This window comes from Helianthus annuus, chromosome 11, assembly GCF_002127325.2.
Source record: "Helianthus annuus cultivar XRQ/B chromosome 11, HanXRQr2.0-SUNRISE, whole genome shotgun sequence".
NCBI lineage: Eukaryota > Viridiplantae > Streptophyta > Magnoliopsida > Asterales > Asteraceae > Helianthus > Helianthus annuus.
Window position 1 is genome coordinate 44,193,038 of NC_035443.2, and position 17,321 is coordinate 44,210,358.

At 35.9% G+C, this 17,321-nt stretch overlaps 1 protein-coding gene across 1 annotated transcript; it reads right to left on the reverse strand.

Annotated features, from left to right (window-relative positions):
* Positions 1-12,262: 12,262 nt before the first annotated feature.
* LOC110890116 (elongation factor 2) lies at positions 12,263-16,702 on the reverse strand. The gene is made up of 4 exons (XM_022137686.2): positions 16,558-16,702; positions 15,412-15,471; positions 15,234-15,321; positions 12,263-14,907 (listed from the first exon to the last, which is right to left on the reverse strand). The coding sequence occupies exons 2-4, from the start codon at positions 15,412-15,414 to the stop codon at positions 12,467-12,469; spliced, it is 2,532 nt and encodes an 843-aa protein (XP_021993378.1). The 5' UTR covers positions 15,415-15,471; positions 16,558-16,702; the 3' UTR covers positions 12,263-12,466.
* Between the last annotated feature and the right edge of the window lie 619 nt (positions 16,703-17,321).

Here is a 17,321-nt window from a genome sequence, read left to right on the forward strand (position 1 = left end):
GAATATCATCAGAACGCAATATAAAAATTCCAAATAATCCGTTTTAATTTTCTAATATTAAGATCGGCTAAGGACTGCAAAACGGATAACTTTCCCCGGCAAACATCCATCAGTCATATTCCGTCAACAATCAAGACGTGGGTAAAGCGATTTCTAATAGATTAATAACGGATATATCCAAGGGATGACCGACGGGATATTTAGCGATAGCGAATGTCATCGTTACAGATTGATCAACGGAAACCGTCTATTGTTGGTGATACATTATTAGTAACTAATAAAAAGATCAATGGGTTTAGCACTAAAAGAGGACCCAATCCAATGAGAAAGGAGAAGAAAAAGGGTGGAGTCATGTGTGTATTGGGTCCGGAGATAAGCATCAGAATCAGACACTAATGGTCCAACTTTTATCATCACATTGAGCATCAAAATTGACTCAGAACCACCAGCAAGCAAGTATGCATAATGGCCAAACAAATGACAGTGGAGCACCTTTTTTTGTCACATGGGAATCATTCCCAATTACTTATAATATCATATCCCCACAAAACTTTAACTAAATCCCATGTCAAAAAGGCAAAAATATGAGATGGGTATGGCCAATCATTCATTCCCATTCCATTCCCACCATCAAAAAGGAACATAAAATCATATCCTTAGACTTAGTCAGAACTTCCTACTTTCTTGATTTATTTGCATATTTCAAACCCATTTAGCACTCATGTAGTGAGTGGTACATGGGTTAAAGTGGACCATGTTTCATGGGTGTGACACTTTTTTTAACACTAGTCATCATATTATCCATCAAGTGTTAAAAGGGTCAAGTTATTAGTCATCAAATATATTGATAAAAGTGGGGATGTGAACGTGTCGAACGAGTCCAATGAATTGAATATTGTGAAGTGGTAATCGACTAATCGTAATGCATAAAACCTTTATATCGTTTTATCTAAACGATTAACTTTATTTATAATTTCATTTCATATAGTGAACAAAAAGTGTTTGTAAGTCAACCAACACATCCAGCCCCCTTATTGGTTATTTCCAGGGACGGATCTACCTTGTTAGAAGAGGTAACCTCCGTTGCCCCTTAACGCTCCGGCGGTAATGTGTAAATTTTGAAAAAAAATTGACGTTTTTTCGATTTTGTTACCTCTTTTTTTTAAACGTTGCCCCTATAATGATTTTCTAGATCCGCCACTGGCTATTTTTACAAATGTCACATTAAAATCCAAACCCTTCTATATTAGGAGACAAAGTGGAAGCATAAATAAGAGAAAAAAAGGAGAGAAGATTGTATATATTTTTCAATTTAGTGACTAGTCATGGTATTATTATTCATCAAGTGTTAAAATGGTCAAGTACACAAGTTATTAAGCATCAAAGATATTGGAATAAACTGCCATTTTGGTCCCTGAAGTTTGGTCACTTTTGCCACTTTAATTCAAAACTCAAACCTTTTAAATCTGGGTCCCTGTGGTTTCACTTTTATTGCCATTTTGGTCCAAAAATGAAATCAACTAATATTTGACTAATAAAATCTTGTTATTTTGTCATTTTCCTCAAGGGCAAAACAGTCAATATAATTTTATTATAACACATCATTAATTAAATTAATGAAATCAGCTGATATTTGACCATTTTGCCCCTGAGGAAAAGGACAAAATAACAGGATTTTATTAGTCAAATATTAACTGATTTTATTTTTGGACCAAAATGGCAATAAAAGTGAAACCACGGGGACCCAGATTTAAAAGGTTTGAGTTTTGGACTAAAGTGGCAAAAGTGACCAAACCTCTGGGACCAAAATGGCAGTTTACTCAAGATATTGGTGAAAGTAGGACCCGAAACGTGTCAAATAAGTCTAATGAGTTGAATATCTTCTAGGTAGCGTTTGGTATGAAAGAATAAAATGTGGAATGGAATGGTTCATTCTCATGGAATGAAAAGAAACATGTTTGATTATCATATAGTAATGGAATGGAGCATCCCAAAGGAATGTAATTCCTTCTAGACATAACAATTTTCATTCCTTGGTATGGAGATTTTTTTTTTCATTCCTTCAAGGAATGGAAAGAAATATAAATTTATTATTATGATTATTATTATTGTTATTATTATTATTATTATTATTATTATTATTATTATTATTATTATTATTATTATTATTATTATGTTTAGGGGGGGATATTGCACGGTCCTCCCAACCGCTGGAGTGATCCCACTCCACAAGCTAGCTTAGCCCCATAGCTGCCTGGCGGTGAATACCCCATCCCGAGCTGAGTCCGTTTCCTTCTGGGAAGAAGGTGGCCGATTGTCCCCGTGCCTGGACTCGAACCCGGGTCTCTATGAAGAGTAGGGGTGAGGCTGGCCAACTGGGACACCCCAGTTGGTTATTATTATTATGTTTATATTTACATATATTTATATTAATACTAATACTAATATATATCAAAAATGTTATTATTAATTATTTTACCATTATTATTGTTATTAATATTATTATTATTATTGAGCCAATTATATTTTTGTCGTTTGTAAAACAACTGTGTTTTGTTAGTTCTTTTTTTGTTTATCAAATTGTACAAAGTAGTGATTCATTCTATTCACATATATGTAACCAAACATCACAATGAAATGGATCAATGGAATGATCCATTTTATTCTATTGTCCATTCCATTACCTCGTCCATTCCATTCCCTCATCCATTTCATTACCCTATACCAAACAGAAGTGTAATTGTAATGCATAGAACGTACTACATCGTTTTATCTAAAGATTTATTTTACTTAAAATTTCATTTTAGAAAGTGAACAAAAAGTGTTTGCAACTCAACCAACACAACCAGCCTCCGTTAGACGGTTTTCCATCTATAAAGATCATGTTCAAAAAAGCATTGTTGCAAGAATTTTGGTATGGCTGCAAATAGTTGACATACAATAAACCATGACTAATTTATAATGACATTTAAACTCCCACCAATAACTTACCATTGACAGTTGAACTGAACACACAATTTCCAACTTCTCATTAAACATTGTTGTTCAACTCACAAAGGTTGGACCACATCACTTGGGGCTCGATCAGAAGCACCTAGCGTGTGAAGATTAGTAACCAGAGTTTGGCAGATGGCGCAGGATCATACTTGGACCACCAAGGGTTATAAATTGGAACCAGAAATAATGGACTTGTGCATTCTTCACCTCTGCTTGTGGTCAGGGTCCATATTTGCATGGCCCCTACCCAATCAGTATTTGGTGAGTGAAAGGTGACCCCTCATAAGTAAATGATCAAGCTACATTTCCTTACCCTCCCTGCAAGTAGCAGTAGATCAACCTACTTTTGTATGTACCAATTAAGGCTGCAAAATAGCCGAACCAAGTTTGAGCTCTCGGCGACTTTAAGCTATGGTTAAGGAGGATCAAAGTTTGGGTCTAGCTCGGCTCAACGAGTATCTATACCTAATAAATGTGTATATTAAATGATTTAGGATTTTATTATTTTGTTATATGTAAATTTGTATATGTTTTAGAGTTTTAATGTTTAGTCTTGTCACGCTTGTTGTTGTTAGAAATTCCTTTGAATCATTAATTCATTATCACATGATCCGTGATAGATTTTATTATGATTCGGAAGAATATTTGATTCGTTATACTTGTGGTAGACTGGTAGATTGTTAGATGCTTATTATGATGTGGCGTTTTCAAATACAATATTTTTTATGGGAAAAGGGGACGGTTCCCTGACAAAATTTAGATACGATACTTTGAATTTGTCTTTTTTACTTTTGAATTCGAAAAATTCCCCGGGCTATATTCTACCTGTTTTGATAGCATAAGCACGTCACATCTATGATAGCATGATTAGTCACCTCTCCTTTTTGTATGCCCGGAGTACACTTGATTCGCCTTGTTTTAAGGGATGACTATGTTTATGATCATGCCCATCACACATTTGGTAATAGGGGTGAGCATTTTACGGTCCAAACCGGCGAAACCCACCCGGGGCGTGAAACCCAATCTGTCCGAACCCTAATATATATATATATTTTTTATGGTCCAAGTTTTGGTTATGGTAAAATAGGTTATTCAGTTCCGGCCCTAACCCGCCAGAACCAACTTTTTTTGGAATTTCAATTTTTCTTAACCATAGATTATGGTAAAGAGCTCAACACGCTTTTGAATTAGTTTTCTAATGATCAATTCTTTTTTTATTTTTCGAACAATTTCTAGATTCTGTAAGATAAATTTACAACAATATGTATTGTACAGGATTTGAACTCTCAACCTTTTGGTTGTGAGGTACACACATTAACCACTAGTATGTCTCCTAAGGACCATGATCAATTCATAATGATTATGAACATTGATAAGATTAGAATAATTCACAAAAAAAAAACTATAGACCACCTCCTCTAATTTTACCTTGATATTATAAACCTAATAAATTAGACAAATTTCATTTTAAAATCAGAATCAGATCTTACTCAATTTTCAATATCTAAATTATACCTAAAATCATGCTTTAGACTCCACAAAGTTAATTTCATTTTGTTCGTAATTACATCTAATCTAATTATATAAAGCATGTTAAATAGAAATTGATCGCATTGTAACCTTGTCTTTTGTTATATTGAACCACACAAAGGTTTTTAACATAAGAAATTAGATTTGCTGCAAATAACTGTATTAAAAATGACACCTAGAAGGAAAAATGGTCCAATTCGTCTGACCCACTTCCTTTCATATGCTAATTGCTTTCTTTTGTTAGAGGGTATTAGCATTAGAAACAAAAGGGCATCGTCATTTCATGACCAATAATATGATGAGAGCTGTGAAAACCACATAATACACTTATACACAGTGCATACAAAACAATTAGAAACAAAAGGGCATGTCATTTCATGACCAATATATGTTTTATTCTTGTTTCCATTCAAAACATCAATAACCAAATCAACTTATTTCACAATAAACTTTCTAAACTTTAATGTAGCTCAATCATCATAGTAAATGTACCATATTTTAAGATGAATATCCACTATGTGTTTTGGAAACAAAGATGTGTATGAAAAAAAAAAAAAAAATCAAAGCTCTTATGAAAGCTTTTCCTACTAATTTAAGTACTTTTTTTGTTTATGCTTAATATTTAACATATTAAACTACTAGAATATTCTAACTGATGGTAATAACTCCGAATTATTCGGCTATGAACCGGATAAACTGAAAACCGAAAAAAAATAACATAACAGAATAACAAATTCGGTTTTGGTTTTGGTTTTGATTTCAAAACGAAACCGTATTGATTGTTCGGTTTTCAGTCTCCAGTTCCACAAATTCTGAATTAGATTTAATCCAAAAACAGCCCGTATAAACCGATTTGTAACGTAGTAAAGCCCATCTAGCCCATATCTTATTTAAATATTAGTAATTAGCCCAATTCAGCAACCCAGTTTACATTCTGTGTAATCCTGGTCCATTACCATTTGTTTTTCTAATTCTCTCTACACTAACACCTGTATGCCATATTTCATATCACAAGGAGGAAGAGACACTTAAGGGTAAGTATTCTAGTCTCGACCAACCATCACTCGTCATAACAAATTTAGCTCAAAGTACCCATTAGCTAGTAAGTAGTGGCGGCGGCGCCTACCCTTGACATAAACTATTTTTTTTATTTAAATAAGAGTAAATTACAAACATCGTCAGTTATGTTTGTATTGAATTGCAAAATGTGTCATTTGTCTTTAAAGTTGATGGGATTCATACTTTATGTTTACAAAACCTTACATAATATGTCATTTATCCCTAACTTAGTTGAAATTTAGGGGTTGTTTGGCAACTTCTGAATAGGTAAGTGTTGAACCAGTAAGAAGTCTGAATCATTAAAAGCCAGAATGATGCTTAACCGTTCAGAGGCAAATGTCTGGCCAATTCAGATAAGAGGTCTTAACCATTCAGATTCAGTATAACACTTAACCATTCCGAGGCAAATGTCTGAATCATTCAGACATCTGCTCGCAAAACAAACAGTCTGAACCATTAAGTACTGAACTAGTAAGAGGTCTGAACCATTAAAAGTCTCATTAAGAGCTAAGCAAACAACTCCTTAATGTTAAATCAAGGTATATTGGTAATTTTACTAAATTATTTAAAAACTCATTCTCTTTTTCTCTCTTAACATACACTCTCTTTCTAACTTCATGTTCCCACCACCACCATCACTCAACCACCACTACAACCGCCACTACGCAGCCACCACCCACCCCAAACATTCGGTGACAGTTACGATTTCAATCCCCCCCCTCTTATTCTCTACCTCCCTCCCTCTACTTAATTACCACCGCCACAACCTGCAGCCCCCAACCTGCCAGTGCTTTCGACACTATCATCATCACCACTCAAACCCTAACTTAAGTCAAACTAACATTCAAACCAAGATAACGCCAAAATTAATCCCATGAATATAACTCAACCAGATTTACAACTGAACAACGAAATTACCCATGAGAGAAGTTTCGAGCATGTGGTAAGCGAGAATAATGTGATCGGTAGGGTTAATGACATCATCCAGACAGCTCTAGATGTTACGTTGTAAACGTTGTACATCATAATCACAAACATGGTGGCGCCGACAGATTTCACAACAAGCAGTGCTCTATCGCGTTTCACATGATCTAATCCGATTATCAGAAGCTTTCATAAACATAAAGTATGAATCTCATCAACTTTAAAGACAAAGGACACACTTTGTAATTCGATACAAACATAAAGGACGATTTTTGTAATTTACTCTTTAAATAAATTCAAATGTGAATATAAATATATACTTCATAAAATTACATTAAATTAAAAATAAAAATACATAAATTAAAGCAAACTAATAAAAGAAGTTGAAATAAATACTTAATTCATAATATTCATCGTCTTCCTCCTCGAGGTACGGTTGATCTTGAGTTGCAAGATGGACGAGAAGATCATTTCTAAGTTGATAATGCGTATTGTTATCCATCAATTCTGCATCTACTGTGTCGTCAAAAATGGGTTCGACGACTGGATCCCTAAGTGGACCTGTGAGAATGCATGCCCCTCATCCTTTAAAATCATATTGTGAAGTATCATGTAGGTATACGTCTAACTAATAATCTTGTTCACGGTCATAGCATACATGGGTCTGCTAAGTATACCCCATTTTCCTTTTAGGACACCAAAAGCCTGTTCCACGTCTTTTCTTGCCCCTTCTTGCAGTTTTTTAACTTCCTTTCATTCGGATCGACAGGATATGGAAACATTTTTACAAACATTGACCAAGTAGGGTAGATGTCGTCGGTTAAATAGTATCCACGTTTGTATGTATATCCATTCAATTGAAATGGGCACTTAGGTATGGTTCCATTCTGTTCAGCGAATTATATTTGAGACTGTTGGAGAACGTTGATGTCATCTAGTGAATCGGGCAGTCTATAATACGCATGCCAAAACCATAAATTTTGTGACGCAACCGTTTCCTCCGTGACCGTTGGGTATTCGTGATCACCTCTCATATACTGGCCTCGTAACACAGTGGGACACATCCACCACACAAGATCCGTACAATCACTACTACTTAGCATCCCTGGAATGTGTTTTTCCTTGTCGTTTTTGTATAAAATCGCTACGTTAGTGCTTGTCGGCCTACGCATGTACTCATCGCCGTACAATTGGTTAACGGCGTTGCAAAAAAATTGTAGGTGTAACACCCTAAAAAAATACAAAATTCGGTTATCATGTTTATAATGATATTTAACATGATGTGTTATAACTAGGAATGTTCTACCTAGTTAATGCTTTGTTATCTACTAGTGGAAATAGTTGAGTTTAAACAAAATAACATAAGTGTGGTAACTAGAAATATTTAACCTAGTTAACTACATGTAATATGTTGATAAAAGAGTGATTGGTGCCTTAATCTTAATAAAACCAAACCATAGGGGCTAAAAGGGTTATGGACAAAAGATGTGGGTATTAACATATGAGAGCACAAAACACACACAAGAGTGTGTGTTACACAGAGTGTGTGTTTGTGTGTGCCTGTGTCGTGATTTAGAGAGAGAGAGAGAGAGAAGGGGAGAAACCCCTTAAAACCTTCAAACACAAAATATGGAAATCAATGGTGGAAACAAAGTGGGTTTTGTTGCATGTTTGAAGGATTGAATCACACAACATCAACTAAGCTTAAGGTATGTTACAATTTCATTTTTGATTGGTTTTCTACTTTAGATAATCCATGAATTAGAAAGGTCTAGTGGAAATTGTAGCAAGATAATGTAAATTGATGTTGTATTGGTGTTTATAAACATGATACTAACTCATATGTATGAACTACTTGAACAAATTAGGAATTTTGTTAAGTGTTCATAAGTGATTAGAATTGGGTTTTGACATAAGAGTTGAACCCATGATTATGATGGTCAAATTGTGTATTTGCTTATAACAATTGAAATTACATGTTAATTGATTGCTACTTGAAGTATGGAATGTTACACCACCGTGCACCGTCACCGGCTCCACCGGCCAGAGTCCGATCACCAGTTTGTGTGAGAGAGAGAGAGAGAGAGAGAGAGAGTAAAGGTGTGGTGTAGCTAGGGTTTGCAAAAATGGGGGAAATGAGGGTTAAGCATGCTTATATACTTAGGGTTCTAGGTGGGTTGGCCCAAGGCCCATTAGCCTGGTTCTAGTGTTTGTGCGGCCCAAATGCGTCTACAAGGCCCGTTTTCGAACTCGAAACTCGTGTAATGTCGTAAAATGTCATTTTAGGATCAATTATATGTAAAGTAGTGTCAGAAGTTGATGTTTGACGCGTTCGTTCGTCGGTTGCGTTAAAATAGCGAAAAATGCTTCTGTTGTCGTTTCTAATCTGTTTTTCGATCCGATTTCGACAGCGAATATTAGAATTTGATTACAAAGCTAAATTTATCATAATATTTCAGTTTTTAAGGTAATACACGAGTCCGATGCTTTCGTTTCGTTGTCGGTGCGTTCCTGCAGTCGCGTTTTTCGTTCACGTATGCGTTTTATGACGTTCGGAAGCAGGATAGTTTCGCAAAATCAATTGATGTGTTTAAAATATATGTATAATGCTCGTATTTTTTGACATTCTCAGTATTCCGTCCGGTATCAGTTTGTTGTCGTTTAATGTTCGGCAGGTTCCTACAAATTTCCATTTGCGTACTGTGAAGCCGAATAGACGTTCCTAGGCATTCCAAAGGCCTATTTAAGTTAGTTTGCGTCTTAAAACACTACTTATAATCGTCTTAATGTATGTTTTGCGCGTAATTATAAACCGAAAATTACCAATTGTCACATTGCAGGGGCAGAGGCAATGTACAAAGAGGGGTAGCCCGGGCTACCCCTCAATTCAGTCATGGTAGTGTAAAGATACCCTTCAACTCCATCTACGTAGTGTAAAATTTTTATTTTTTAATACAAAGGATACCCCTAATCCCCCCCAAAAAATTTGGGGACACCCCTGAATTTTCGGGCTAGCTCCGCCACTGACCCGTTGTATGAGTCGATCAAACCCAAGAACCTTGAGCGTTTAATGATTCCCGAATCGCAAGATTTAACTAAACAAAATTTTCACCAAATTGAGTTTGCCATTAAACATGACACCAAAATATGATTTGTAAATTCAACCTCTATACTGCATTTGGAACACATCTGATTTTGAATTACCACACCTCGCCGCGCTAACTCCAAATTTGACGGGATCTGATTCAACGTGACTCTCCATCAAACACTCATTGATTTCAGTAGGGGTGTGCACGGTTCGGTTTGGTTTGGTTCGGTTTTTGGGTAAAATCAAAACCGAAACCGAAATGTCGGTTTTTGGCTTTTTAAAACCGTTCGGTTTTTTTGGTTTTTATGTCGGTTCGGTTTTTCGGTTATTTCGGTTTTTGGAACAAAATTATGTAAGATTCAAAAAAATATAAAGTATAATTTAAGATATAAAAATCTTTATTATATGTTTACATTTAAGTCATTATAGTTAACTTCTTTAATTAATAGTGTTTACATAAACCTAACCTTCTAATCTATTTTTATTTTTCTCTAATTTTTTTATTAAGACATTTTCTTTTATAATAATTTGAAGATCATTTAATTTTTATATAAAATTTTGTTATTTCTTGTAGGTAATAAATAGATGACTTCAATTATAAATAAACATATAATGTTTTTTTTGTATAAACACTTAACATTCAAGAATAAAATTAACTAGTTTTTGGGACCCGCACGATGCAGCGGGACCGTTATACGAACAAAAAGTAACATAAAAACGTTAATCCATGCACACGCGTCGCGACACGTTAAATCACAAAAAATATACTGGAACGTAAAATATTGAAAACAATAACTAACTCGACTTAGGGCACGCGCATTACGAAAGAGCTTTCAAACCAGAAAAAAAGAAAGATATAAAATTTTTAACTTTATTTAACCGCTATTTTTTTTCATTTTGTTTGATATATAAAACACATTTGAAAGTGTGATCATAAATTCATATCCAGCTTATAAAAATAGTATTTTTTTTTTCTTTTTTGAAGTCAGTTCTTCACCAAAAAAGTAGAAATAAAAAAGAAAAATTTTTAAAAATAAGAGATAGAAGTGAGAGACAACATGGATCAATTAGCTAATGATATAAGGGAGTGATGACCAATAAAAACAAACAAAAATTGAATAGTAGAGTTCGCGCGTTACGATGGTATAAGTTCGTGTCAGTCAATTCAGTTCGCTAACTCGAGATTCGTCATCTCTCCAATCAGACAACATTGACATCTTTGCATGACTTTGAAGAGTAATGAATTAGGGGCTGTTTGGCTAAGCTTGTTTTAGTGACTTATTTACTTATTTACTTTTTGAAAAGTTAAAAGGTGTTTGAGTTAGCTTATTATGTGAGAGGAATAATTAAATAAGTCATTCCATTATGACTTATTTGCTTTTCAAATAAGCAAATAAGTAAATAAGTCATTCCAATAAGCTTAGCCAAACAGCCCCTTAATATCCACTTTTTATGACATCCGAACATAAGTTGTGTGTAAAAATCTCGAACATTAAATTGCCCCATACATTAGAATAGTATAAATATGATGAAGAAAGAATATAATATATAATAATAAGAATAAAACCAATAATATGATTATTAGTGACAGTAATTTAATCTTAAAAGAAATTACTATGAAAGAATATATTATTATAAAAAAAATATTATTTGAAATTTACGGGTGAAGTTTGAAAATTTGAGGTAATTGTATTTCAAGGCAGCATTGCTTTATAAATTCCCTTTCACACCATTGACTTTATGTAAGATACATTACCCATGCTTAGTCACTTGTATAAAGAGCAATAAACATTTGCACATAATTGAACAGTGTAAACTGTAAACAACTCACAAAAGAATTTTGCAAATTAATAGTGGGGAAATAATTTCTACTATTAAGTTAAAAATTTAAACAACTTAAACTTATACTTAAAAATATATAATTTTAAATTATCGGTCTGGTTTTTTTGGGTTAATGGAATGGTTATCCAAAAACCGAACCGAAATTTTCGGTTATTAAAAATCTGAAAACCGAACCGTCACTTTTTGTTTCGGTTTTTACGGTTCGGTTTTGTCGGTTTTCTGCTCGCCCCTAGATTTCCGAAAGGCCAGCCAATATCCTCGTTTGATAAAGAATCAAGATCTCCTCTCGAATGATCAATATTGAAAGGTCTTCAGTCGGCTGTTTCAATCTCAGATCTCGTTCCACGCAACCACCCCCAAGGCCATTGATGTTCAGTTTTGCAACACATTGGTTTACCATTACTTTTGCTATGTCTTTTATCTTTGCTAAACGGTATAGCAAGTATATATGTAATATTGCATTAAACAAGCATATGGCTAAACACGTGTCCGATTTAATTTGTCGTATACACGCTTTCAGATTCAATTGTTTAGCCTTTCCCCGTAAAAAGAACTTGAAAGCCATTGTATGATTTAAACTTATCTTATTGTGACTAAGGGGAGTATATTACTTAATATGCTTGTTATAACGTAAGATACTATTATGAATCAAACTTATCTGGTGTTATACAGATATCATTGATGCACAAAGCATGTCAACAATGCAACCAAATAGAAAAGCTGGGCGCAATGTCCAAGAAACCTTTTGGCATTCATCAACTGCAACAAGCATGGCTTGTTATCTGTTCTCCAATTCACCTATAGCCAGAACACAACAGAAGATATAGAAAACTAAAAACTGAAAATGGTAAAAGCAAGAATGTCAAAATTAACAGCATCAACGTCTGCAAGTAGGTGTTTCTCACGACAACAAAACATAACATAGTACAACCAGCATACTAAAAAACATTGTAGAAAAATAACATGAAACCCAGACAGTAATTCTCGATAACATCTCATCCAGCACTTACAGCTTGCATCCAGCGCTTACAGCTTATCCTCAAACTCAGACAGTGGTGTCATCTGCTCCTTCAAACCCTTCCTCTTACGGATCTGGGTCACCAGCGTGCTTGCCTGCGAACCAGCTTCCAATGGATCTGACCCCATCATGTCCCAATGGTCAAACACACATTGTGGGAAAGCTTGACCCGAAGTAGAAGCTCTCAAGGCACCAGAAAACCCGAATGACTCCACGACTGGAAGATAAGCCTTGATGTTGTACAGTGGGGTACCCGGCCTCTGCATTTCTTCAAACACGTGTCCACGCCTTTGATTCAGCACACTGTAGATTCCACCCAAAGCTTGCTCGGGTGCTTGAATTTCAACAAGGTAGACCGGCTCTAGCAAACGTGGCTTAGCGGTCAACTGAGACGCGTATATGACTCTCCTTGCGGTTGGAATAACTTGACCACCACCTCTGTGGATGGCATCAGCATGGAGAACGACATCACACACTTCAAAGCAAATACCCCTCATGTTCTCTTCAGCCAAAGCACCTTCCTTAGACGCCCACTGAAAACCAGCAACCACCGAATCCTTGATTTCATTAAGATACTGGACTCCCTTACACATGTCAACAACCATGTTGGGACCGGTTGTTTCAGGTCCAAAACACCAGATCTTCTTAGCCAAATCCTTATCCCAGCCGAACTCCTCAGACAAGATCTTACCACGAACCTTGGGGTCATCACGTGGGCCCACCCTGCCTTCATCTATAGCCTCAGCAAGACCATCTTCCATGGGTCTAGCTTCCATGTAGAGACGGTTGTGTTTGTTAGGAGACTTGCTCATCACGGTTCGGGATGATTTCTCCAAGACGGTTTCACGGAAAGACACAACAGGGTCGGAAACGACGATTTCGGCACCACCCATGAAATCATCTTGCAAGTCCTTCAAACAGATTTCCAAATGAAGCTCACCGGCACCAGCGATGATGTGCTCACCGGACTCCTCAATGGTACACACAACCATAGGGTCAGATTTCGCCAGACGTTTCAGTCCTTCAACAAGCTTGGGTAGGTCAGACGCGACCTTGCACTGGACTGCAACACGGACCACAGGTGAGACGGAAAACTTCATGGCTCGGATGGGGTGGGCGTCGACTTCCTTTTCGTTTGTTAACGTTGCGTTTTTGGTGATGAACTGATCCAAACCAACCATAGCCACTGTGTTACCACACGGTACGTCTTCAACGGTTTCTTGCTTCTTTCCCATCCAGATGACGGTTCTCTGAACACTCTTAACGTACAAATCTTTCTTTTCACCGGGAACGTAGTTCGGACCCATGATCCGAACCTTCAAACCGGTAGACACCCTACCAGCAAAAACACGACCAAAGGCGAAGAATCTACCTTTATCAGAAGCGGGAATCATCTTAGAAACATAAAGCATAAGGGGACCATCGGGGTCGCAGTTTCTGATAGCGTTAGCGTATTGATCGTCCAAAGGACCCTCATAAAGATTCTCAACACGGTATCTTTGGGCAGTGTGAGGTGAAGGCAGATGAAAGATCATCATTTCAAGTAAAGCGGTAGCAGCCGGAAGCCAATTCTGCATAACACGCTTCATCAACGCCTTACCCATCAACTCTTTCTCTTCGGATTTCATGGTGACACCAAGCTTTGTCAACATAGGCCACAACTGATCTTTCTGGTCATTCATGCATGTGTTGATAATCTGCTTAATTGGCTCGTAACAGAACTGAACGAACCCACGTTTGCAGGTTGCAGTGCCGGTGCTCTTAGTGGTCCACTTCTTGGTTTTCGGGTCGAAAAAGTTCTCTCCCCAAAGCCTTTCCATCATTTTAGACTCATCAACACCGAATTTCGAAGCATACATCTTAGCAAAGTTGGTTAACGTAAAAGCCCAACCGTGGAGCCCAGCTGAGAAAGCAACGGTTCCTTTCTCGGGGTAAACCATGACATCACCAAGAAGTGGGTCCTCATAAGTAGCCATGATGACATTAGCGTTTTCGATAACCCTCTGAAACGTTTGATACGCTTCTTCACCATCAACCTGAAGCTCGAGAAAACACCTGTCCATCTTGTTGACGGTTAAGACAGGTCGGATTCTTTCTCCGAGAGCTTGTCGAAGAACAGTTTCGGTTTGCACACACACACCTTCGATACAATCAACCACCACGAGTGCACCGTCAGTGATACGTAGAGCAGCAGTGACTTCGGAAGAAAAGTCAACGTGCCCAGGTGAGTCGATAAGATTGATCAGGTACTCGTTTCCGTTTCTTTCTCCCTTGAAGCTTTTCAAAGCTTCATCGGTCATCTCGTAGTAAAGAGAGATACCAGTGGATTTGATTGTTATACCACGTTCTGCTTCATCAGCACGGGTATCAGTCATACGAACATCACCAGCAACTTCTTGGGCAATAATACCAGCAGCAGCCACAAGAGAATCAGTCAAAGTGGATTTTCCTAATAAGAATAAGAAAATAGAAATAATTAGCAATCAAAGAAAAACAAAATGTGAATCAAAAGACACGATACACAAAATTAGATTCTAACAGATTATCTAGACTGCTTTAATCTGAAAATAAATTTGTGGTAAAACATTTGGATAGAATTAGTTTCTAGAACACTGACTAGATAACTAATGAATTGTGGTAAAACATTTGGATATAATTAGTTTCTAGAAAACTGCCTAGATAACTAATGAATGCTTAAAAATGAAACATATAAATAAACAAAAACTTTTTAAATAATATATATTATGACATGATTAACTTAAAATGATGCAGTACCGTGATCGACATGAGCAATAACAGACATATTACGAATGTTATGCTTGTAGTCCATAATCCTTCGAAGCTCTTCAGCGGTAAACTTCACCTGATAGATTGACAGAAAAAATTTTAAAGCTTAGCTTCCATGGTAACACATAAAACAATGCAAGAAATATAAAGTAAAAGTATAATTTACCATTTTGGCTAGTTTTTAGAGATCTGACAGAAATATAGCTGAATTGCTTCTCACAAAATCCTGATGAAAGTAAACAAATGATGAATTAGTTAACAGATAGCATTATACTGGCAGAGACAGCTCAAAGGACTATAGATGATGGAACTTCTTATATATAAAAACATAACTTTGTCAATATCAATTCAACACCAAAGCCAAACTGCAAAAAACATATTTCACAGACAACTTGGTTTTTACAACCAAAAACTAACATCAAACATATAGAGTGTTCAGATATTTACCAGCTAAAACATGTGTAGGAGCAAAATAAACAAACAAGCTAATAAAAATATCAAAACCTTCATCCAAATAGACAAAAGCGTAAAAAATCTCCAACATTACAATAAACATAGGCATAACCAGCATTAAGCAACTCTTTCTAAGTATGTATCATTTCTTAAAAGGTGATAGATCAAACATATATAAATAAAATAAATCATAATAACAATAAACCTTGACACAATTTTATTCAAAGATTTTCATGTAACAAACACTGTCAGCAACTGTAAAACATTAATAGATTCACAAGCTTCAAATATCTCGTTCATATGTAAAGATCTAAAATAGATTATATGTCAAAGTCAACTCTTACAGTACATAACAGAAATAGACTTCAATATCCTAATTACTGCAAAATAACATTTAACAGATACACACCACAAAACTTGAACAAAAAACGCAAGCAAACTGCACATCTATCAAATCAGCAACCAAAACTCGTAACAAACTAATTCATAACCTACAAATCTAAACACAATTACTTACTCTCTCAAACAAAACATATACTAACCAACAAGCAGGCTAAACATCTATCAAATCAACAACCAAAACTCATAATAAACTAATTCATAACCTACAAATCTAAACACAATCACTTATTCGCTCAAACAAAACATCATACAGCCAACGATTCAATCAAACAAGCATCCGATCTGATACCGATCGAATAACAACTAATAAAACACGAAACAGTAACATAATAACGATTAAATTCGCTACAGAGCATCGACATACAGAAATTAAACAACAGAAATCAACGATTACAATCAAGATCTAACATATATTGAATGAAATTGATAATAATAAGAGGCGATTAGAAGAGTTTACCAAACAAAACGAGAGAAAACGGCTGCAAAGAGTTCTCAGTGGTTTAGGTTTTGTGAGCACCAAGAGATATAAATTGAGCGGCGGATAGGCTCCTCTGAAACCCTAATTTATTTAGATATTTTGTTTGCCTATTCGTGGGGAATATTCGGCCTTCAATGAGAATCAAAATGTTAATGGGCTGGCTTGGGTTGGGTTGGGTTGTTTCATCTACCAGTCCACAATAAATGAGCCCACTTGCTAGCCCTTCAATAAAAGAGATAGCTGCTTGTTGTCTTAAGGAAATGTTGACTGTTAGTTTGTTACACATATTTAGGATGTAGAATGGTTTAAATGGGTCGTTTTAAATGGTTCGGTTTTTGGTTATGGTTAAATGGTTCAGTTTTTGGTTATCGTTAATATAGGATATGATGATTGTAAAGTGGCATTTATGGACAAGCATTTCTGGAGGCCAAATGGTGTTGGAATGTTTTGGTTATCAGCACGATGATGACGAGCGGAATTGGACGCGTGAGGTAATTGGTCGGGTAAATATTATGTGAAGTTGCTAAGAGTGTGTATGGTATGACTGAAAATACTTTGGTTGTGAATTCTACAAGAAACTTCGTATGGGTTAACTAGGCTTCCCTTAAAGTAAATTGCTTTGTTTGGAGGTTGTTGGAAAATAGAATTTCTTTATATCAAAATATTATGTTAAGTGGCGTAAGTAATTAATCTACGTTGTGTAGTTTATGCTCCTCGAATATTCAGCATCTTGTGTATACGGC

Coding starts and splice junctions, on each gene's coding strand:
- LOC110890116 (XM_022137686.2), bottom strand. Junction 14,908..15,233: donor TATTGCTCATGTCGATCACG/GTACTGCATCAT, acceptor TATTCTTATTAG/GAAAATCCACTTTGACTGAT.